Source organism: Schistocerca piceifrons, chromosome 3 (assembly GCF_021461385.2).
Source record: "Schistocerca piceifrons isolate TAMUIC-IGC-003096 chromosome 3, iqSchPice1.1, whole genome shotgun sequence".
Taxonomy (NCBI): domain Eukaryota; kingdom Metazoa; phylum Arthropoda; class Insecta; order Orthoptera; family Acrididae; genus Schistocerca; species Schistocerca piceifrons.
The window spans coordinates 601,863,716-601,888,451 of NC_060140.1; the positions used below are offsets into that span (position 1 = coordinate 601,863,716).

Sequence of the window (24,736 nt, forward strand, 5' to 3'; positions counted from 1 at the left end):
CTACTTTAAACAGCAATAAAAAAGTTTGATATCTGTAACTTGGATAGTGTAAACTGTGTGTTTCAATTGAATAGAAATGTTTGTATTAGTATTTGAATGCTCCTCCAAGTTTTTAGGTTGTTTTAGTACCCTCAGCACAAATTCTGATTGCAGAAAACTATGATGAAATTATTAGTAATTCTTATATTTTATTTTTTGGTTACTGTTATCCTTGTAGTATAATTAAAACAACAGGATATTGGGCTAATTGAAACATTTCTTCGTCTTCTCACTTGTGATTGGCACTGATAGTTCCTCCTTTTTTTTAGACTGATCCTGGAGCTGAAGCAACTTACCTGAGGACTGTGCCTGATTGCAATTTAGCATGGCATTGGCCTCGGCTCGACAAGGACCAGTTACTTTGTGTTCGTTTACCTAATGTTTCCGGCTCTTTGTGGTCTGGAGGATTCCAGATAGATATCAGTTATTCTCTGCATGTAAATATAAGGTATAAAATGTGAAAATGTGATTTATACCCATTTTGTTCCAAGTAGCTTAAGCCTGTAGTTATTGCAATTTATTTTTTCAGAGATGTAAGCAGTAAAATGTACCTGCTACGTGTGGAAATAGTTTTGAAAGGTGCCACATACTGTGTTGTATTCACAGATGCTGATACAATGCCTCCACCAATACGCATTGACAATTTGTCAGAGGTATCCATGCAGTTTTATCAGGTTTGTATCAGACTATTTCCAAATCTATTTATTTCCTATTTTGACATCTCTTATAAAATTCTGCGCAGTGTCTTCTGGTAACACACAAGACTTAGGGCTGAGAGAGAAGTGAACAGTTGATAGTATAACTTGAACTCATCTGACATTTGTTTCTCATAGGAACAAAGTCATTACTTCATGCAGGTTGGTCCTCTTACTAATAATCTGCCATTTGTAGCAGATTTGTAGCTGGTTGTGATAAAACTGAGCTACAGTATTGTATGGAAAGTTCTGGTTGAAAACTATGAGTTATTTACGAATAAAGGAGACTACTCACACTCTCTCTCTCTCTCTCTCTCTCTCTCTCTCTCTCTCTCACACACACACACACACACACACACACACACACACACACACACACACACACTCTCACTCTCACTCTCACTCACTCACTCTCTCTCTCTCTCTCTCTCTCTCTCTCTCTCTCTCTCACACACACACACACTCACACTCACACTCTCACTCACTCACTCATAGGCACATGCTTGTCTCCCTACATTGTGCTCAGTTAACTGCCTGCTCTTTATTGTCCCATGGTGACTGTACTGGGGGGAGGCGTGGGTATGGGGTAGTGTGGGGTGACGGATGGAGAGAGGTGGGAGGCAGGGAGGGGATTGGAGGGAAATGTGTATTGGCTTGTGGGAGAGTGTGGAGATGCCTGTGGGCTAGCTACGAGTGCAGACAGAGGGGGCAGGTGGCATACCGCTGGGCACGTGAACACGCTCTTGGGTGGGGATAGGGGGGTGGGGGGGGGGGGGCTGAGCGAGTTACCTTAGGTTTAGGCCAGGAAGGTTATGGGAGTGGCGGATGTGCTGTAAAGGATCCATTGCACTACTGCACACTGTTTTACGTTGGTATAACAACAATCAGTTGTCAAATAGAGTGAATGGCGATCACCAAACTGTTGCCAAAAACAATGTGAACCCCCTCACTGCCTCCCACCTCTCTCTATCTCTCACTCTACCACTATCCACATCTTTGGTTTGTATGCCTATCAATGATGCAGTGCTTCTGCCTTTTGGTGAGCATCTCATTTAAAACTGAGCTACAGTTTTGTGAAATGTTTGACACATGCTGTCACCCTAATGAAATCCATGGTATTACTGTTGATAAAATAGGAATCTATTACAGAACTTAGCTCAATATCCAACTCTTGCAGAAATTGTTGTTTTTGGTTATTGAAGAGTGTATGGCAGTTGTCTGGTATCTAGCTGAAAATTCCCTGATTATGCAGGTTATTACACAAATAACCTGCTTTACAACAACAACACCAACAGTAATAATAATAATAATAATAATAATAATAATAATAATAATAATAATAATATAAAGATATACCTTAAAAAGAAACAATGTCATTATTATTAATTTTTTTTACCATTTCACATATGTGTATTTTGTTAATTGAAAACAATAAGTAACACATTATTATGATACTAAATTGTTACAGTAATGATAATTTGCAAAAAAAAAGTTTGAAACACAACTTTTTTTATGCCAAGGACACTGAATGAATGAAATTTCTTCACATAATACACGTGACGGGAAACACACTATAAAACAAAATTCAGCAGGATTTCAAATTGTGACAGGTGGTCCTCCAAATATCCAGATTTGTACCAAGCATACTTGAGCACATTGTAAAACCATGGTGAAGAGAATTGTTTATGTACTGGTAACTGCAGCTTGATTATATTGTTTCTCAAGTGGAGGCAGACATCATAATCATTCAGCAGAACAGTCTGAAAATCTCTCAAATTCTTCCAATATTGAAAGCCATATATGTCCAGCAGCCCCATCAACCAGTTAGAGATCACTGGATGAACAAGTTCCTTGTCCTCATGTACGATGCTCCAAACTGTGTTTTCACACTCACCACTCCCATTTTCGTAGTTTTAAAAGAAACTAATGGAGAGTTGGTACCAAGAATTTGAGAATCTTTTTTTGAAGCCCCAAATGGTCATGTGATGGCATTGAAATGTGGTAATCTAACATCTGACCACATCACCACTGCAGGAAAAAAAATCTGTATTATTTTTAGATTCCCGGGGTGGTCAGTGTGAAAGAATTGTTCTGAGTGTCATACACGAGGACAAAGAACTTTTCCATTTGGTGATCCCAAAAGTGTCAACAGGACAGGTGCAGCTGTTGGATGTATATGGCTTTTTATCTTGGAAGAACTTCATGAGAAAATTTTCAGATCTAGTTCTGCTGAATAACTGACATCATAATCTCCAATTGAGGAACAGTATACTCAAACTGCAGTCACTAGTATCAGTTCTCTTCACAAAGTTTCAAGCATTTATTTTCAGATTATCATTATTGCAATGATGTGTATCATTATAATTAGTTACTGTACTCACAATTATCAAGTAACAAAAAACATGCATGTAAAAAAAATGAATTTAAAATATGAAAATACTATTTAAAACATAAAGCAGATACAGTATAAGTAAAAGAAATAATTAGAATAATAGTGAATGCTTTGCTATTTTAATTTGGTATGTTGAAAATACTCAAGACAGCCAGGTTTTCAGTTTATTTTCAAAAAATTGTGCTTCAGAAATCAGCTTTATTACACATCAATGGTAGTGGCATGAAAGCTTCTTGAATTTGTGTTATATCAAAAGCTTTCATGTTTCAAAATTAATTAATGATGGTGGGGTTATTTTGCAAAATTTCAAGAAAGTGAATTGCATTTCATCTTCCATATGAAAAACGGTTTTCATAGTTCATGGTTTAGAAGATATTTCCTGTAAACCTAAATGCCAAATTACCTTTTGGGATATGAAATTGAAATTGGGTAAAAAAAAAAAAAAAAAAAATAATAATAATAATATGTATTGCATTATTTTTCCCTCTCTACATACACACTCTGGGAATGTTTCCTTGTAAGGGAACTACAAATTAAGATCATAATGGACAGTCAGATCTCCAAAAGATTTGTAAACAAAGTAGAAGAGAACTTTGTGAAAACTGTTATTGGCTTGTGTAACAGACATCTGCTACTGAACTAGAAGTTTTACATTTATTTTAACAGAGTTGCATCAGTGACGAAATCCTGCAGACTGTAGTGAGACCAAGATCATGTATTGCTTATGCTTGGGATGAACCCACTCAGCCCCATTACATAAATCTAGTTGCACCTGGAGGTGCATCTTGTGTCTACGAAATGGCAACTCTAGGACCTGGTCGAGGACTGACTTATGAAAATTTTATATACATCGCATTCACTGGCACCTTTGAGAAGTAAGTGTAATATTTCAAAAATATCAGTATATAATGTACAATGATAAAATAATTATTGTATCTTACATGTTCTTTTTACTATGTTAACTTTTAGAATGGAATTAATCTTTGTTATCTAGATAAATTAATCAAGTAACCATCAAGATTTCTTGGCTTTTATTATTAATAATCTAATCCAATCCTCATTGATCTATATAAAATAGGAACAAAGTGTTTATGATTCCCTCTGAAGCGGGAATGCTTAAATGTCAGTTGTATAGAGAGCCGACTTAATTGCTGCTCCCATGCACTACGTTCAGGTTGTAGGTTGTGGTGACAGGCATTGTGAAAGTAAATTTTTATCATGAATGTATTTAATCAGCACAAATGTGTAAATGAACACTTGACGAACTAAATTCTGATTGCAATGTCTATTAGCTGGCGATAACGGTAACGGTGTTGCATAGTAGTTTCATTGGTGCACTGCCTTGAGAATGCGTTGACAGATTTCGTGGCTGCGGGAGAACAGTGGACGCTTGTCTAGAATGAATTAAACTTTCTTTTTTGTTGCGAGGGTGCCGTGTACTTCGCGGTGCGATGAAACAGGAACAAATATGAATGGAGACCACCAGCCAAACTGCCATACGCGTCATAGGGGAGCTCTTGTTGAACTCAGCCCCTGTGGTCCATGGCTTGTAGAATCAGACTTCGGGATAAGTGTCTGCAACATACCATAGCCCAGCTTACACGGTATGTTGCTTTTTGCTGGCATGCACCTATGCGCACCACACATTGCCAGAATTTAGCCTATAACTAAATGTGCATTCCGACTGATACCTGTCGAAGCTAGCATGTGCTGGCAGTGAGCAATTCTGGTCCGTTCACACATTTCTGTGACGTGGCTGTCACATTTCCATTTCACATCACACAGTTAGAGTGAAAGTTAAATTGTATGGTATTTTATATGACAGTGATGCAAACAGATGTTACAAATGGGTAAAGTGCCATATCCCAGTTATTTCATTTCATATTGACCGTATTGCAGGACATCGAAATGTAAGTTACACTGTACTGTATCAGGCCAAGTCACTTTCATCGAATTCTGCATTATGCTTTAAAGTGACACAGATACATGACATTATTTTTCAGCAGTCACCCAGTTTTTGTAAATATTCCAACTCTCCAATCTTTCAATCCCCCGACAAGAGAAGTCCACTCCTTGGCCATGGAACCATTTGAGAACCACTGTATGAACATCCTCACCATCAGAAAATGTTCAATTGCCATGAATCAGTTCCCTGATTGTCTGCACGTTGTCATCAGTGCTCGGTCAGCATTACCCACATCTATGAGGCTTTGGTCAAACAGTTTGTGTAGCAACCAGCTGGTTACAGTATGTACGGCTCACGGCGGATGTAAGCCGGGCCACTACAGTAGACGTAGTGCATGCTGACATTCAAATGGCAAGCTTACAACTACCCGAGGTGGCCGCAAGGGGCAGCCTGGTTACTGTGTACCATCAGCAGGTCTACCATGTGTGGGAGGCACTACAGCAGTGGTACCTGACATGGGTAGCATCTTTAAAAGGGCAGGCAGGGGCCTCCGATTGCTCATATTTAAATGTGTTCGAGACTTGTAAAGTGGTTTCAGTGTGCTCTTTGTTGATGTCACTCTATGGCCGTATAAACTGTGTTTCTTTTATGGCTGTATGTTTCTTTGTGTCCCTAGTCAGAACACAAGTGGTGACAATGAGAGTTGAATTATTGTGTTTTAGATTCTGTGGTTTTTGTGCTATTCACCTCTTAGGCTTCACTCCAATCACTTCTGCAACAACAACAGGTGCATAGGGCTGTTTTGGAACAAATCTTGGCTATTTTGACACGGGCTTAGCCATCGGTTTTTCACCTCTCTCGTCCCCCGCCATGATGAACATGCAGAAGACTGAGACGCTTAGAGAAGTCAGTCAACAACATTTTGTGGTATTCCTGATGGGCATCACATAGGTCTGTAAGAATCCTTTTTCTTATTATGGATAAATGTATATTATCACTCTGTGTGTTGAATTATTCCAGTGTCACAAACAGCCACAGCAATTGTATGGAGTTGGGCAGCCAAGCTTCATGGCTTCAGTCGTAAGTGTCAGTTCATCATGGGTATGCCCCAGGTGTCCTATGCAGACACAGAGTCAGAGACATGATCATTCATTCAGCCCCAAATAAGGAGGTGTATCAGAGTGCCTTCAGTTTGAGGACCCTATGGTATAAGCTGTTGACAGCATGCAGCTGTGGCACGTAGAGTAGGGGGCAGGGGGGGGGGGGGGGGTAGCCACAGTACAAAAAAGGCAGCCAAGCTGATGTGGAGAACCAAGTGCCACTTCCTTCATGCCCCTCTTATTTTCTACGGTACAACCCCCCCCCCCCCACCCCCACCCCCCCAATGAGTCATTTCAGGAATTGATGAATGTTGTTATTCATACTGTTTTGTCATTGTGTTGACCGTTGTCTACAGGCCAGAACAAACTTTTCATTAAGCACATTTGGTAAGGGGAGAAAAAAAAAAAAAAAAAAAAAAAAAAAAAATTACAGAACTGTTCCTTTACGTACTTGGTGCTTAATGATGTGAGTACTAAAAATTTGTTTGTGTTAGAAGCCTTTGCTGCTTTTGGTTTTTCTATTGCCGATGCTGTGCATCTGGTGTTGGACCAAGTGCCTTACCACTTATTGAATTTCTTGTGCTCGGAGTTTTCGGACCTGTTTGCCCTGGGGCTAGGTTGTGCAGACAATTTCATGGCGCACATCCTCTGCCCACCCTCACTTTCTTTGGGTGGGGTTGGTGCCAGTAGCTTTATGCAGCCTGCCGCAACTGTTCGGGTTAGCAAGTAGCGCCTTGCACTGTTTTTTTGAACAATCACTCATTAAGTTTGATTACAATTTTTTGAATAGAATTGCCTTGAAAGGGAAATATTCCACGTGGGAAAAATATATCTAAAAAGAAAGATGATGAAACTTACCAAACAAAAGCGCTGGCAGGTCGATAGACACACAAACAAACACAAACATACACACAAAATTCTAGTTTTCGCAACCAGTGGTTGCCTCGTCAGGAAAGAGGGAAGGAGAAGGAAAGACAAAAGGATATGGGTTTTAAGGGAGAGGGTAAGGAGTCATTCCAATCCCGGGAGCGGAAAGACTTACCTTAGGGGGAAAAAAGGACAGGTATACACTCGCACACACACACATATCCATCCACACATACACAGACACAAGCAGACATTTGTAAAGGCAAAGAGTTTGGGCAGAGATGTCAGTCGGGGCGGATGTACAGAGGCAAAGATGAAGTTGAAAGACAGGTGAGGTATGAGCGGCGGCAAATTGAAATTAGAAATTAGCGGAGATTGAGGCCTGGCGGATAGCGAGAAGAAAGGATATGCTGAAGGGCAAGTTCCCATCTCCGGAGTTCTGACAGGTTGGTGTTAGTGGGAAGTATCCAGATAACCCGGACAGTGTAACACTGTGCCAAGATGTGCTGGCCGTGCACCAAGGCATGTTTAGCCACAGGGTGATCCTCATTACCAACAAACACTGTCTGCCTGTGTCCATTCATGCGAATGGACAGTTTGTTGCTGGTCATTCCCACATAGAACGCTTCACAGTGTAGGCAGGTCAGTTGGTAAATCACGTGGGTGCTTTCACACGTGGCTCTGCCTTTGATCGTGTACACCTTCCGGGTTACAGGACTGGAATAGGTGGTGGTGGGAGGGTGCATGGGACAGGTTTTACACTGGGGGCGGTTACAGGGGTAGGAGCCAGAGGGTAGGGAAGGTGGTTTGGGGATTTCATAGGGATGAACTAAGAGGTTGCGAAGGTTAGGTGGACGGCGGAAAGACACTCTTGGTGGAGTGGGGAGGATTTCATGAAGGATGGATCTCATTTCAGGGCAGGATTTGAGGAAGTCGTATCCCTGCTGGAGAGCCACATTCAGAATCTGATCCAGTCCCGGAAAGTATCCTGTCACAAGTGGGGCACTTTTGGGGTTCTTCTGTGGAAGGTTCCGGGTTTGAGGAGATGAGGATGTGGCTCTGGTTATTTGCTTCTGTACCAGGTCAGGAGGGTAGTTACGGGATGCAAAAGCTGTTTTCAGGTTGTTGGTGTAATGGTTCAAGGATTCCGGACTGGAGCAGATTCGTTTGCCACGAAGACCTAGGCTGTAGGGAAGGGACCGTTTGATGTGGAATGGGTGGCAGCTGTCATAATGGAGGTACTGTTGCTTGTTGGTGGGTTTAATGTGGACGGACGTGTGAAGCTGGCCATTGGACAGGTGGAGGTCAACGTCAAGGAAAGTGGCATGGGATTTGGAGTAGGACCAGGTGAATCTGATGGAACCAAAGGAGTTAAGGTTGGAGAGGAAATTCTGGAGTTCTTCTTCACTGTGAGTCCAGATCACGAAAATGTCATCAATAAATCTGTACCAAACTTCGGGTTGGCAGGCCTGGGTAACCAGGAAGGCTTCCTCTAAGCGACCCATGAATAGGTTGGCATACATCCTTGTAACCATTGATGCCACTTCCTTATACACAAATATTCCGCATGTCCAGGGCCTCGCTGCGATGGAGCACTTCCTTTCACGCCGATCACCTGCCGCCCTACCTAAAACCTCTTTCCTCATTACCTTAGCCAGCTTCATCCTGACCCACAACTTCTTCACTTTTGAAGGCCAGACATACCAACAATTAAAGGGAACAGCCATGGGTACCAGGATGGCCCCCTCGTATGCCAACCTATTCATGGGTCGCTTAGAGGAAGCCTTCCTGGTTACCCAGGCCTGCCAACCCGAAGTTTGGTACAGATTTATTGATGACATTTTCGTGATCTGGACTCACAGTGAAGAAGAACTCCAGAATTTCCTCTCCAACCTTAACTCCTTTGGTTCCATCAGATTCACCTGGTCCTACTCCAAATCCCATGCCACTTTCCTTGACGTTGACCTCCACCTGTCCAATGGCCAGCTTCACACGTCCGTCCACATTAAACCCACCAACAAGCAACAGTACCTCCATTATGACAGCTGCCACCCATTCCACATCAAACGGTCCCTTCCCTACAGCCTAGGTCTTCGTGGCAAACGAATCTGCTCCAGTCCGGAATCCTTGAACCATTACACCAACAACCTGAAAACAGCTTTTGCATCCCGTAACTACCCTCCCGACCTGGTACAGAAGCAAATAACCAGAGCCACATCCTCATCTCCTCAAACCCGGAACCTTCCACAGAAGAACCCCAAAAGTGCCCCACTTGTGACAGGATACTTTCCGGGACTGGATCAGATTCTGAATGTGGCTCTCCAGCAGGGATACGACTTCCTCAAATCCTGCCCTGAAATGAGATCCATCCTTCATGAAATCCTCCCCACTCCACCAAGAGTGTCTTTCCGCCGTCCACCTAACCTTCACAACCTCTTAGTTCATCCCTATGAAATCCCCAAACCACCTTCCCTACCCTCTGGCTCCTACCCCTGTAACCGCCCCCGGTGTAAAACCTGTCCCATGCACCCTCCCACCACCACCTATTCCAGTCCTGTAACCCGGAAGGTGTACACGATCAAAGGCAGAGCCACGTGTGAAAGCACCCACGTGATTTACCAACTGACCTGCCTACACTGTGAAGCGTTCTGTGTGGGAATGACCAGCAACAAACTGTCCATTCGCATGAATGGACACAGGCAGACAGTGTTTGTTGGTAATGAGGATCACCCTGTGGCTAAACATGCCTTGGTGCACGGCCAGCACATCTTGGCACAGTGTTACACTGTCCGGGTTATCTGGATACTTCCCACTAACACCAACCTGTCAGAACTCCGGAGATGGGAACTTGCCCTTCAGCATATCCTTTCTTCTCGCTATCCGCCAGGCCTCAATCTCCGCTAATTTCTAATTTCAATTTGCCGCCGCTCATACCTCACCTGTCTTTCAACTTCATCTTTGCCTCTGTACATCCGCCCCGACTGACATCTCTGCCCAAACTCTTTGCCTTTACAAATGTCTGCTTGTGTCTGTGTATGTGTGGATGGATATGTGTGTGTGTGCGAGTGTATACCTGTCCTTTTTTCCCCCTAAGGTAAGTCTTTCCACTCCCGGGATTGGAATGACTCCTTACCCTCTCCCTTAAAACCCATATCCTTTTGTCTTTCCTTCTCCTTCCCTCTTTCCTGACGAGGCAACCATTGGTTGCGAAAGCTAGAATTTTGTGTGTATGTTTGTGTGTCTATCGACCTGCCAGCGCTTTTGTTTGGTAAGTTTCATCATCTTTCTTTTTATATATATATATATATATGGTGTCTGTTGTTTTAGACATTTCTGAAAGAGCAGCCCCCATTTTAATCCAGCAGCCATTTTGAATTAAGACACAAATAAATCAGTGACACTGTCTGCAAGCAGGCAATGATTGAAATCAATGGGTAAAGTTGAAAATTTGTGCCTAACTGGCATTCAAACCCAGTGTCATGCTTAATGGGCAGATCCTTTGACCACTAAGCCATCCAGACACGGTGGTCATTGCAACTGCATGGACTCTCCTAACCCACCTGAAATCAGATTCAAATTGTCAACTTGTCCACACACTACTGTTGTAGTGTCTCTTGCCTGTTATCCTCATTACTTGGAGCATTTCACCGATTCCTGTAAGAGTTCAAACCTGGTGTACTTTTTCACTGAAGAGGTCATTGCCCATCTCGCCTTATTGTATAAACGTGTGTGGTGTTTGTTCTGTATAAATTAATGTACTTTTTGTAACAAATTTAATTAAGACATTTTTGCAATATCAAAATTTTTAATGTTTCCTGAATTTAGGTCTAGAAAATATCGTCTCCTTAACACATTGAGCCTATTAGTGGCTACTAGAAGCTTAGGTGTTTATGAACATTATGCCACAAACCGCACATTCCTACCTCTCTCCATTTCTGAAACTCATTATATGAAAAAAGTTGTAAAGATCATTTTGGAACACACTGCATTTTCCTTACTTATTTATGGAGACAATGAGAAGCCACTGAAAATCAGCAGTTGCGTACACCACGATGATGCCCCATCTGCCAGGCAGCTGAAGATTCAAAATGTTATTTGACTGTTGCTCATTAAGCTGTATTAAACATGTCTTAATTTATGTTCATGTTTCTGACTGCAAATGAGTACTACATTTGAACACTGATGCCTCTGTAATGTGCTGTCACAAATGCTCGTTAGTGTCATTTGTGATTTATATCTACTGATTTGTAGGACATGTGCACCCACAGGCATTGTCATCACTGAAATGCAAGTGTGGAAACATTCCCTCCTATCAAGTCCCCACTCCCTGCAGTTCTTCATGGCCGTTGGCTGCCTTTTCATCTATGGACTGTGTGTGTCTAGGACAATAATCTGATTTGACCCAGATGTTTGGGGTTTTTGGAGTTTTTGTTTAGGGTCGGCGATTGGGGGGGGCTAAATCAGCAATATGTTGGCCTTAATAGTTGTTTATTAATGGCACCTGGAACACTTGAATCCACAATATATGAATCAATTTTAAATTAGGAAATGAAAAATTATTCCATTCAATACATAATTAAATGAACAAGTATAATGCAGGATTTAACTTTGGTATACTCCTTGAGGTGTGTTCACTAACTTGTAAGGGTAGGGATGCTTTCATATCTGGAGGTGTAAATGAAAGCACTACACACTGGTTTCAGTCAGAATAAATGGAAAACTCACTCGGCTAAAACTACAATGAGTGGTTTCATTTGAGGTAATAAATACATGGCTCAACTGACAGGAAAAACTACCGACTATTTTCATTTGAAAAGAAAGAATGAATAATTCAATCAATATGCAAAGGTACATCTGTGGCAGATGTTTTCATTCAATTGCTCCCACAGACTGGTTTCATGTGAAAGAGTGAATGAATAATTCAACTGACACGTAAAACTACAACTGAATGCGTCAATTGTTTTCCAACAACCAGCTGAATTACTTGTTTCCAGTTGGTTGTTCCATCACTAGCAAAGAGTCCAGTTGATGTCAGTAGTTGGATGAGGTCAGGCTGAGTGTTAGTGACAGTAGTAGTGGACCAGGTGGTGGAAGAGGCAGTCCATCAGCGTGTGTAGACATTGCCAGGCCACAAAGATGCCATCAACGGTAACCACAATTCTTGTAATAAAGGTACAGGCATTTATGATGGGCTATCTTGCATGAAGATAATATGCATAAGTGCTCTGTTACCACAGATCTCTAAAGATATCAAGATAGGTACTGCAGTGGAACTTACATTGTTCATTTGAGGAATTCAAATAGTTATTTTTTTGGTTGGCGTGTATTTGAATGTCTTCCAAAATGTTGAGTAGAGCAATTTTCTATTCCAGATATGGAACTTTTAAACCAGATTGGGTGCCATACATTAGCATTCCCAGTGGCATTTATATGCTTGCTATATGGTGCTCCATGACTCAGTTTTTAAGTCCATTCTTTACATTGTGTAAAGGAGTTTCTGTCGGTTTGACTGATGTATTCCTTTTCTTTGCTTCTGTACTTGAATTTGTACACTCCCAAGCTCAAAATTTTGCTATGTTTGTCACTTGTTATATTATGCTTTAATTTGTTTCTTAGTGTGTTCATGACTTGGAATCCTTTGTTAATTTTATGTTTACTCACCCATTGTGCTATCTTATCCGATATCCATCTGCTGTCAGTCAGTGCAGTGTATCTTGCATTCTTCCCCTTAGAGATGGCATTATTCACTGCATTCACATAGTTTTTTTTTCATGTTAATGCCTCTTTTAAATGTCTTGTATAGTGTTTCAGTTATAGTATTATGATTTTTGTTATTAACTGTGACTTGTTTGAGATCTGCTAGTTATTTGTTGGTTTCACTTTCTGTATTGTACATGAAATGAGCTAAGCTTTAGGTTTTACATACATTAACATTAGTACCTAAATTGCAAATGGCTTCAGTTGTTTCATATACCTTTAATCACTGATTGCTCAGTACCAAATTTTGTTTCTCTTTGTTTTCGTTTGTGATTGCAGTTTTGAGAATGCTTCCACATAAACTTGCTCCAAGAGAACAGATACATTTTAATTCAGCTGTCCATTTATTGAAAATTAAAGATCACACTCTGCACAAACCTTCACAAAGTTTTGATGAATTTCTCTTTGTGTTAAATAATCCAAAACCCATAATATTATAATAGCACACTATTGCTGTTTATCTGATTAAGCATGTGTGGGGACTACTTTGAAACACCATATAATTAAACCCATTCTGCAACTAGAGTTGACAACTGATTTTGCACGAGTGCAGTCATAACAAAAACACTCTTTTATTCAAATCAGTACCTTCATGTGTGCTAATTTGAGAACTAACAACACTGACCTTGGAAATTGTTAGTAGTTGGACAGCATAATAATAATAAAAAAAAAAAGATAAAAGTATCAGCTTTGGTTGTGGAAGAATGAAGGAAGATGAAGGTCTAGTATTTCCATGGTGAGCCCTTCTTGATAGATGCAGCTCAAGCTGCGAATGAACAAAGATAGCTAGTGAAAATATCTGTGTCCTTTTCATTGGAATTGTCAAAGCATTTACCATCATGAATACTGGGAAAACATTACATCTTGAAGACGGAATGAGGATTTCAGCATGTAGTCATGTTTAGTACAGTAGTTTTCAGCCACAATTTTTTACTGTTTATAGTGAAACATTTAAGTAAAAAGTTTCATTCAGTGTGTTTAATTCCATTGTGTTCTAGTGGACACTTGAACTTTTGCTTGTAGATAAGAAATTGTGTGAAGTTCTTGTGGTATTGGTGTTAGTTGTAGTTTAGTACTATTAATAGAAGTAGTTGCTTTAGCAAATTTCAGAATCAATATTTTTAGTTATTTAAATCTTTCTACTGTAGTAATTGAACTTAGGTCACATAAGCATTTAGTTTTTTCAGTAACTGCTAACATTTCACCATGAATGGGAAGTGTGTGCTTTGTCATAGGTTTGTGAGTAGTCGGTTATGGTGTGAGGGTTGTTCAAAGTATTTTCATTGGGGGGGGGGATGTAGTGGGGAAGCCAGTGGGCACTCTAGAAAATTCCTCTGATGGAAATGCAGAATTTGGAGCAGAAATAAGTCAATAGAGGATGAGGAGCATAAGATCTGTGCCCTTCATGTTCAGAATGCGAAGGAGGAACTAGATAGGTTGTGGAGGGAGACAAGCGCAGGGGGAAAATGTGCCATTTGTACAACTGTTTCAGCATCACAGTCGGCCTCATCTTAATGTCACTGTTAAGAGTGTTAAGATGGGGCTTGAGCAGGCACAGATGGTAGTGGGCTTGGTCCACATTGAAGTGGTGCGAGTTGAGTCTATCAATAGATCAGTTTTTCCTAGGCATGGCCTACGTCTCAATAGGTATGAGAGGTGGAGATTGACAACGCTTATATGTGGCAGTGTAGTGGGCAGTGGTGGGATCACTGTGGGAAAATTCCTGTTGTAGATGGTGTTAGAGGTGCACCTTTTTTAAGATTAAAGTCAGCTGATAGGTATTCCTACTTGAAGGAAGTGTGTCTAACAAAAAAAAAAACAACTTCAGAGGAGGTCAGGTATCCAAGTAGTTAAGGAATTAGCATGTTTCATCAAAATATAAGAGTTATTAGAGATAAAGTTTGTGAACTGCTTATAGATGTTGACTCCGACATTATTAGTATACCAGAGCGCCATTTAAATTAATTGACAATTCAGAGACCTTTACCAGGATTTCAGATTTTCATTAGGAGGCTGTTTTTCAGTGAGTTCTTTGCAGAAGGGGGGGGGGGGAGTAGCCTTGTATGCAAAAAAACAGTATTTCATTTGAGTCTGTAGACATATCACAGCACTGCACTGAACAGGTGTTTGAATGTTGTGCAGGGGCAGCAAAATTAGTGAAACTAAAATTCTAATTGTTGTAGTTTGTAGATCTCCTAACTCAGACTTCAGAGCTGCTCAAGCTATAGAGGGTTCTTGCTTCACTTTATAGGAATTACCAAAAATTAGTTATTGTGAAGACTTCAGAATTAATTTTATATGTGACTGTGTAAGAAAAAGGATGTTGGAAATCTCCTAAATACATATAATGTGATGCAGACTGTGTTTTTTCCAACCGGGATGCATGGGAACAGTAGTACAGCCATAGATAACATTTTTATTCCTTCTTCATTACTAGGTGGACATTCTGTTAGTAAAAGGGTGAACGGCCTTCCAGACCATGCTACACAAATTTTAACACTAAAAGGTTTTTGTACACAAAAAAATGTTAGATATAATTACAAACTATGTAAAAAAGCTAATCCAGTAGCAACAGAGAGCTTTTTAAACCTCGTTAAGGAACAAGAGTGGCAGGTTGTTTATAGTGCTGATAACGTAGATGAGGAATATAATGCTTTCCTTAACACATTTCTCATGCTATTTAAAGTTTCTTTCCATTAGAACATTCTAAACGGAGTACTAGCAGTAAAAGGCAGCCTGGGTAGCTGACTAGTGGGATAAAAATATCATGAAGGAAGTGTTTGGTCAGCAGTGCCAAGGTCGAGGACATTAAGTCAGTATGTAGTAAAAATGTTTCTCTCATTGATAAGTCAGACATATGTACAGTATTTAAGAATCACTTTCTGAACATTGCTGGTGAATTAAATAAAAACTTAATTTCCACAGGGAATCATATAACTATCTTGGAAAATGCCTTTCCGAGACTGATGTCTGAATTAATCCTCTGTGATACTGAGAAGTTAGTAGTTAAGTCACTGAAGACTAAAGACGCTCATGGATATGATGGAGCATCTGACAGAATTTTAAAGTACTGTGCTGCACATATCAGCCCTGTACTTAGCCATATTTGTAATTTTTCCTTTAGGAATGGTCAGTTTTCTGAATGATTTAAGTACTCAGTAGTAAAGCTGCTTTATAGAAAGAAATAACGTAGGCACCATTGTTTGCTAATGTTTTTGAAAAGGCTATGTATGTAAGGATAATTGATCATTTTATATCACACAATTTGCTATCAGATGTATAGTTTGGTTTTACAAGTGATTTAACAGCTGAAAATGCTACTTTCCTCTGTGAGATACTGGATTGATTACATAAAAGTTTTCGATCAATAGGCATCTTTTTTGATTTAACTAAAGCATTTGATTGTGTTGATCACAAAATATTGCTCCAGAAGTTGGACCGGTATAGAATACAGTGAGTAGCTCACAATTGGTTCATCTCCTGCTTTAAGAACAGACAGCAAAAGGTCATTCTCTACAGTACTGAGAATGGCTGTGTTGTGGGGTCTGAATGGGGTATGGTTAAATAGAGGTGGAGGGTGTGCTCCAGGGATCAGTGCTGGAGTCACTCCTTTTCCTTATTTATATAAATGGTGTGTGCTCTATTGGTACATGTGATTCTAAAATATTTCTGTTTACTGATGACATTAGCTTGGTAATGAAGGATGTTGTGTTCAATGTTGGAACTGTTTCAAATAGTGTTCAGATAGATAGGAAACTGCTGTCAGTGTTCAGATAGTAAACTGTCATGTAAAGTCCACATTCAGGAACTTGTTCAAAGACTTAATGCTGCTGTTTTTACTGTTAAAATAGTATTTGAAGTGAGTGATAGTTCGACATGGAAAGTAGTCTACTTTGCATATTTTCATTCACTTAAGACATATGATATTAAATTTTGGGGTAACTCTTTCCATTCTCAAATGGTATCTTTGGCTCAGAAGTGGACAGTTCGGGCACTAGGTGGTGTAAGTTTGTAAACCTCTTGTCGACCCCTGTTTATTAGTCAGAGTATTCTAACATTGGCCTGACAATATGTATATTCTTTACTGTTGTTTCTTGTAAATGATATCACCTTATTCCCAAGAATTAGCAGCTTTTGCTCAGTTACTACTAGACAGAAATCCAATCTGCATTTGGATCGTACTTCCTTGACTCATGCCAAAAGGCATTCACTATTCTGCTGCATTCATTATCAATAAGCTACCACAAGAGTTCAAAAATCTTAGCAGTAATCCATGCACTTTCAAATCCAAACTGAAGAGTTTCCTCATGGGTCACTCTTTCGGTTCTGTTGAGGAACTCCTTGAAAAAATAAGCCGATTCCTGTGTTATATTGTTGATTGCATTTTCATAAGCTTGTAGCTTGACATTTTTTATGATTCACATACATTTTATTTTATCTGTTATTACCTTTCAGTTGTAATTTCATGTACTGACATGTTTCATGACCATGGAGATTTGCTCCTCAATTTGGTCCTACAGAACACAGTAGGCTTTTTTCTGCTGCTCCCCTTAGTCAACCTTTCCATGAGTCTCTTTTGTTAAAATCTTTGTTTCCTGTGTTTTCTCTCCTCTTTTTCTTTCCTTTGAGTCTCCTTTCCCTGTTCATCATTTTTTAAATACTCATTTGGTAATTGATTTTATGTTTTGATTCTGTTTGAATTATCTTGATTTTGTGATAATCCAATGTGCCGCTTGCCTACAGTCCCTATATTCCATTTGACTTGATGCTCACAAAGCCAGATACTACCATCATTTTGGACACTTAATATTTATGCAGTTCATTAATCAGTTGCTTGTACTGAGTTTTTCTGTTAAGTTTTATATTAGGAGCTTCAAATGTGAGATAGCTTCCACTAGCATTTTTTGCTGTTTTTGCTTCTTTCATTTTCCAATTACTGTGCTTTGAAACAAATAATTATTAATATCAAAAGCTGGTAATCAGTTGCATCTCATATTCGTTATTGTCATTGACCACAGTTCTCCAAAATCTGAAAAGTAGTTCAGGTTGTGTATGCGACAGATTTTGGGTCTCAGATTTTCGTGGACAAAACGCATTTAATGTCAGTTATTCAAGAAATCAGTTTTTTAACCAAAATTGAAAGAGAAAATATCTGCTTTCTCCTCACCTAGGCAATATTGATTCTATTCAAAATTATCATGGTTTGGTATTTTCCTGTTTGCCATTAAAAATCTGTGTAACTATTTTTCAGTATTTCTAGTCAACCAGTAAACATTATCATTGCTTCTTTGCCACCAGTGTTCACGGTGATCCATTAGATGTCAGAGGCCAGCAGCTTGTTCTGGAGGTGTTACCTGGAAGTAACCGTGTTACGTTAGCTCAAAAAGAGCATGGAGTAAGATCTCAGCTTTGGCGGATGTCAAGTGAGGGCTTGCTGCAGCATGAAGGAAGCTCACCACCACATGATCAATCTGGCAGTGGTGGTCTTGTCTTAGATATAGCTGGACCAGCTCCTCAGCCACTCCAATATGTCCCTCTAGTGTTACGACGTCCAGATGCCCGCCGTCAGTCTACGCAAACGTGGAGATTTACTGCTGAAGGACGTCTCTGCTGTGCTCATTATAACATGTGTGTTCAAGCTAAGGATGGCTTCTTTGGTTTACGGCAAGGTAAAGTACCATTTACTTTAAATGTCAAGTCTCCGTAATGAAGGACCAGTGTTGTGAGGTCTGTGCTCCAGAAAAATTGGGTCTTACCTTTGATCTAAACAGCAGTCATTAAAACTGCAATGGAATGATTGTGTTGACCGTATTTCTAGAAGACAGGCATTAGTTACACACATTCAAAGAAGTTTCAGCAAGACAATTTGTGCATCTTTTATACTGCCGCTTACATTAAATATAATGCTGTTAATGACAGTTTCAATGGTAATGAAAATATGAGGGTTATTCAATAATTAAAGAGACAATTTGGTCTGGGGGGAAAACTGTTAGTAGGGCAAGTTTGGTACTTTTATGGCTTTAAGTTGGCATCACTAGGATGAGCTCTGATCAGCTGATGTATCAACATTGTTTTGTTTATAACCTCAAAAATACATTTCAAGATGGAAAGTCTGCTGGAAACATCCACAGTAGTTGAACAACGTTCTGTTATTCATTTTTTACTTGCTGAAGGCAAATAACCAGTGAATATATACTGCAGAATGTCTAATGTTTATGGTGAAGGTTGTATGAATTGTGCAAATTTTTACAAGTTGGTAGAGCAGTTCAAAAATAGTTGCAACTCTGTGACTGATGAACACCGTTCTGGCCGACCAGTTGCAGTTTCAACTCCCCCACTTGAAAGTCGCGTTGATGACATTATTCATGCCGGCCACTGTGTGACTGTGGAAATGATAGTTGATAAGGTTCAAGTTAGTACTGGTACAGTTCATAACATTATCTGCAACAAGCTGAAGTACCGCAAAACATGCGCAAGATGGCTCCCAAAGGAGTTGGTACGGCTACACAAGGAAACAATGTTGATAGTGTGCACAGAGCTAAAGGAATGCTATGAAAAGAGAAGATGAGCACTTCCTCAACAAAATTTTAATTTGTGATGGGACTTGGGTTCACTATTATGAACCAGAAGAAAAAAGACAAAGCGTGGAGTGGAAGCTCACCAACTCACCTGTCGAGAAAAAATTAAAAACTCAAGTATTGGCAGGAAAAGTCATGCTGACAGTTTTTTTGGGATACTGACGGTCCTCGAAGAGCAGCGTTCAATGAACAGCCAATACTACTTGGATCTGCTTTTAAACAGGGTGAAGCCAGCCATGAGAGGGAGAAGTTGTGGATCTAAGAGGAGAGGTGTGATTCTCCAGCAAGACAACGCACGTTCTGATACTGCTCAACTAACCCATGAAACCATCGACAAAATGGGCTGGGAAGTACTGCCTCATCCCCCTTACAACCCTGGTTTAGCACCTAGTAATTTCAATTTGTTTGGTGCGCTGAAGGAGGCATTATGTGGGAAGAGGTTCCAGGACAACGAGGGAAATTGGTTCAAACATCAAGATAATGAGTTCTTTGCAGCTGGAATAAAAAATCTTGTAGTCCAATGGAACAAGTGCATAAACTTTGAAGGGGATTATATTGGAAAGTAGAAAAAGTATTGTTTTGTAAAAATAAATTCTTTTTTCTCCAGACCAATTTGTCTCTTTCATTATTGAATGACCCTTGTGTGATTATCCACTTGCTGTATATTCCCCAGGGAGATCAGGAGAAAGGAACAATTGTTCAAAGGTGTGTAAGGTCGACTTATTAAAAAAAATAAAATACTAAAACATTTATCGCAATAGTACACAAGATTTTGTAACGCTTCCTTGTAGGCTTATGCCACTGCAACTGACATTTTCATTCTTGTGGTTTTGGTGGCTGTCTGTGGTCTTGTTTTATTATGGAGCAATAAAGGAGGACATTGTGATGGACAATGTTTGTTTATGTTACATTTTTACAAAATGTTAGCTCTTTACAAAATGAACGATATCAAAAATCTCCCCCATTAATGAATTTCTGTTAAGTGATCAATTTCTCCTCCCACTTGCTGTTATTTGATTCAGATTAGAGGTTACACCTAATTTTTTACTTCTTTTGAAATAGATGTGTTATCCTAGAGTGCTAGAGTAACATCATAATCAGATAGTCCCAGACCAATAAACTGATTTTTTAATTCTGAGCCTGCTAAGAATTTTCAATAAGGATTTCTCTCACTTTCCTAGTTACTTAACATTCTGTATACCTGGTATCTGTATCGTGCTCAGTGGTGCTTCGGTATTACTCTGTAGACTCAGCTGCTACCGTAAAACATTTTGACCTAAGATCAAATCACTGCTAGACCCATTTTTCTGTTATTTAAATTAAGTCATGCGTTTTTTTTAACACTTTTTTGTTTTATTATGCAAAATAGTACCAACAATAAGTTCAAAATTCATACAGTAATCTGTTATCATATTGTCATATGCACCACAGTGTATTATACATTTACTTATTTTGTGACAATTATGTTATTAGGGTCTTAAATTAAAATGTTAAATTTTTTTGCTTGTTCTGCATCTATGAGTGCCATTTCACATAGGATCTGGAGAAGCTCTACCCCCCACCCTCTCTCTCTCTCTCTCTCTCTCTCTCTCTCTCTCTCTCTCTCTCTCTCTCTCTCTCTGTAAATATGTATTATGTAGTCTTGTTTCATGACATGTTCTACATTCTTGATGATATCCTCATTTTGGATCTATGGAACTAAAGTACGTCTAATCTATCTACCTGTCTTCTTCACAACTGTGGGTTCTGACTACAGTTAACTATTGGGAGATGAAATGGAAGCCAAGTGAACTAAGGCAGCTGTATCCTCTGGCACTGCTTGGCTGCCAGCTGTACAGAGTATCAGTTAATATGTGAACAGCTTCACATTGCCTTCTTTTCTGTAAGGCTGGTAGAGTGCTGCTCCTCTGTGACAAAAGAAGTATGTAATAAGACCATGAATGGAATAAAGTACAAACTTGAAGTTCTTGAATTTGCTCATCAGTCTTAGTAGAGTAAAAACTTGCTAATTCAAGATAATTGGAGCCAAATAGAGCTCAAATTTGTGAAAACTCAAATAACATGAAGACTGTCAATTTTAAAATTCTTTTATTTGAAAAAGATTCAGAAGTTGATGTTCACAGTATTAGTACAAAAAACAAAGTTGTTTCATCGTTAATGTATTACTTAGTTTATTTTAGAAATAATATGCTAGTAGAAACTCAAACATTGTATGTTAAATACATACATATTACATGAACTAGTTTACAATTGTTTCTACTGTACATATTTTATTTTTGGAAAAATAATCAACAGTTTTTCAAACAGTGGAAACTCCAGGTTGGAAAATCGACAATATTAGGAAAAGAATAGATTGGTACTCACCATAAAGATGACCCACTGAGTTGCAGATGGGCACAACAAATAGACTGTTAGACATTATAACATGCGACCAAAGCCTCTGGTAGGAGTTGCCAATTGTAGTGGTTATGTGTACTTGAGGTGCGCTTGTTTTTGTGAATGTGTGTGTTTCCTTTGCTTAAGAATGCCGTGTTTGAAAGCAGTAATGTTTAACAGTCTTTTCATTGTGCCTGTCTGCAACTCTAGAGGTTGTTGATAATCAACAGTGTTTTGTTTTTGTGAAGACTGTTTGCTCTTAGTAACATTGTCCTGCCATCTTCTTAGAAGCATAAAGCCAGCTGATGTTGCCACATTCTCGTTCTGCATATAGTGCAGTGCTAATTTTAATGCCACCATCCCATCACTGTGACTCACTTTGTTGGCACCAACATTGTCATCTTCCTTTTCATCATTAGAATTGGTTTCCTTTGTTTGCCATTTCCTCAGTTGTACTATTGGTCATTTCATACTGATCATCTTAGTTCAGCCACATTTGCACTTCATTATCAGTCAGCAGAGATGTCGAATAAGATCTAACAACTGTTCATTGTCATTTTGTTCTGACAGAATGTTTGTTTTGCTTTAATGATGTATTTTAGTTTCATTATCATATTTTACAAGACTTTTTTTAAATGTTTCTGGTTTTAAATAATCCCAGGCTTGTGCAATACAATAGACAACATCCCTCAATTCCCTCTCGCCCGAGGCAGCTTCTAGTGATTTGGGCTCATTTTATATTGAGAGCAGAAGAGATTGCAACAACTTGGGCTAACACTTTTTTTCCCCTCAAATACACCAACATTCCTTGGTCCATTGGCTGCATGAGGCTAACAGTATTGGGAGATAAAACAAATGAGTAAACATATCCGCTGTGAAGTTCGTCAGCTTTGGGGTGACATCCTGCATTGTCTAGAGTAAGGAGCCACTTGAGCATTAATTTTTTGTTTGTTAAGTTTTTTTTCTTCTGGCACAAATGTGTCAAAAAGCCACTGCTAAAAAATTGAAATATCCATCTTGGCACTTTTTTTATTCTTATACAAAACTGGTAAGATTGTCATCTGTATATTTTTGAAAGCTCTTTTTTTTGGCAGACTTACCAATTAACAAAAATGACAATTTGTGACCCCCAAAGATATTACTACAAGCTAGGATCGTTATTCTATCTTTTGATTTCTTATAACTTGTAGCAGAGGATTCATTTCTAGCTGCTAGCATTTGAGTAGGAAGCATTCTATGATTGAGTCGTATGTCATTACAATTATCAGCTTGATAAAATGACAGATTTTTCTGATTTACTATATTTTGTATTTTTTCTTGGATCAGTTTGACAGCTCCACTGTTAGCAGATAATTTTTCAGTGCAGAGTTCAAACTGGCCCACCCATATCTTTGCTTCTACCAATGCAGCCAGCCAGAAATAGCAGAAAAACTTTCTTCTCCTTCTTCTTCCAATTCTTTTCTAAATAAAAACGCTTTCTCCTGAATCATCTGACCACTTATTGGACCTCTTATAGCTCACTGTTGAGTAAACAACAAATAAAAGGCTTTGCTAGTGTTTTCATAATCTGATGTTTTCATGATTTTATGATCTGTAAATTTTGATGTTTTTTAGAAGAACAAGATGCTTTGGTAGAATATGAGTGCTCTAGTTTGGCTGTGTTGTGTCACCAGTCACTTACTGTTACTTTGCCTACATCCAACTCTGCGACTATCTTTTTTATAGTCTCCTCACTTTCCAATCTTTACAATGCTAAAACTTTCTTTTCCAAAGAAGCAAATGTCTTCTTGTGTTTTGAAGAGTCAAAGCTGATATTGGCAAAATAAGGTAGGAACAATAATAAATACTAAACATGGCCTGACAAAACTGAGCCAGAGCAGACACTGGCCAGCTGGCAGCAAGTGAAACAACAAAAATGGCTAAAGTGTGCATGATTGTAAACAATGTATGCACGTGCAGCTCAGCCACTGATTACATCCACTCCCTGCATATTTTCGATTTTATGCGTGATTTTCTTTTGATTTTTTCTAATGTAGTTGTCATCCATCACCAACCTCAAATTAAACGGGGGTTCAAATTGCTGGGGCTTGAATTACCAAGGTTTTACTCTATTAAACAAAAAATGACTACCTGCTACTTTACAAGCTCTCTTCAGAATGAGAGAATGAGGAAAGGGAAAATAAGGTACTCATTCGCTGATGTGAGATTGTTCAAAAACGTCTGAAACTTTGTCCACAAAATTTTTCTTCACTTACCTTTTACTTGTTGTGCATGGTCTCCTTCGCAATGCTCTCCTTCACAATTGATACACTGCTTCCAACACCACTTCCAGAAGCAGTCTGGGTAAGCCTCTTGCAGGTTCATGCAAAGCACCATCTGTGAATTTTCTTTTAACTCAATTGACATTACAAATCTTTGTCCTTTCAATGGGGTTTTCAACTTTAGAAATAAAAAAAGTCCACAGGCACCAGGTATGGAGAGTATGGAGGATGAGGCGGCACAGTCATTTTGTTTTTTGTGGATTAGTCACTCGTCGACAGTGATGAATATGTGGGTGCATTATCATCATGCAAGAGCCATGACTTGTCCCACCAAATTTCAGGCAGTTTCCGTCTCACATTTTCTCGCAGGTGTCGCAATACGTCCCATTGATTGACAGTTTGTCCCTGTGGCATGAATTCATGGTGAACTAATTCTTCAAAGTCAAAGAAAACTATCAGCATGGGTTTTGACATGTGACCTGATCTGACAAGCTTTTTTTGGTCTTTGAGAACCTTTCCTGACCTGTTGTGAAGATTGAACCTTGTTCTCAACATCATAACCATAGATTCACGTCTCATCAGCAGTTATGATTCTCTTAAGGAACATCTCATTCTCATTTGTGTGATCCAAAAGCTTTCACAGATTAGGAGGTGAAGGTCTTTCAGGTCTTGACTCATGATCTGTTGGACAAACTTGGTGGCAACACGATGTATTCCAAGATTCTGTTTCAGGATTTCGTGATATGATCCAGCTGAAATGTTACA

General features: G+C 39.3%; 1 protein-coding gene across 1 annotated transcript in view; it reads left to right on the plus strand.

Annotated features, from left to right (window-relative positions):
- The window catches only part of LOC124787832 (vacuolar protein sorting-associated protein 13D), a 557,316-nt gene that overhangs the window by 406,054 nt on the left and 126,526 nt on the right, over positions 1-24,736 (plus strand). Inside the window, exons 51-54 of the mRNA XM_047254770.1 lie at positions 309-487; positions 569-713; positions 3,793-4,001; positions 18,055-18,425. Of these exons, the coding sequence (XP_047110726.1) occupies positions 309-487; positions 569-713; positions 3,793-4,001; positions 18,055-18,425 (904 nt within the window). The remainder of the gene's footprint in view (positions 1-308; positions 488-568; positions 714-3,792; positions 4,002-18,054; positions 18,426-24,736) is intronic.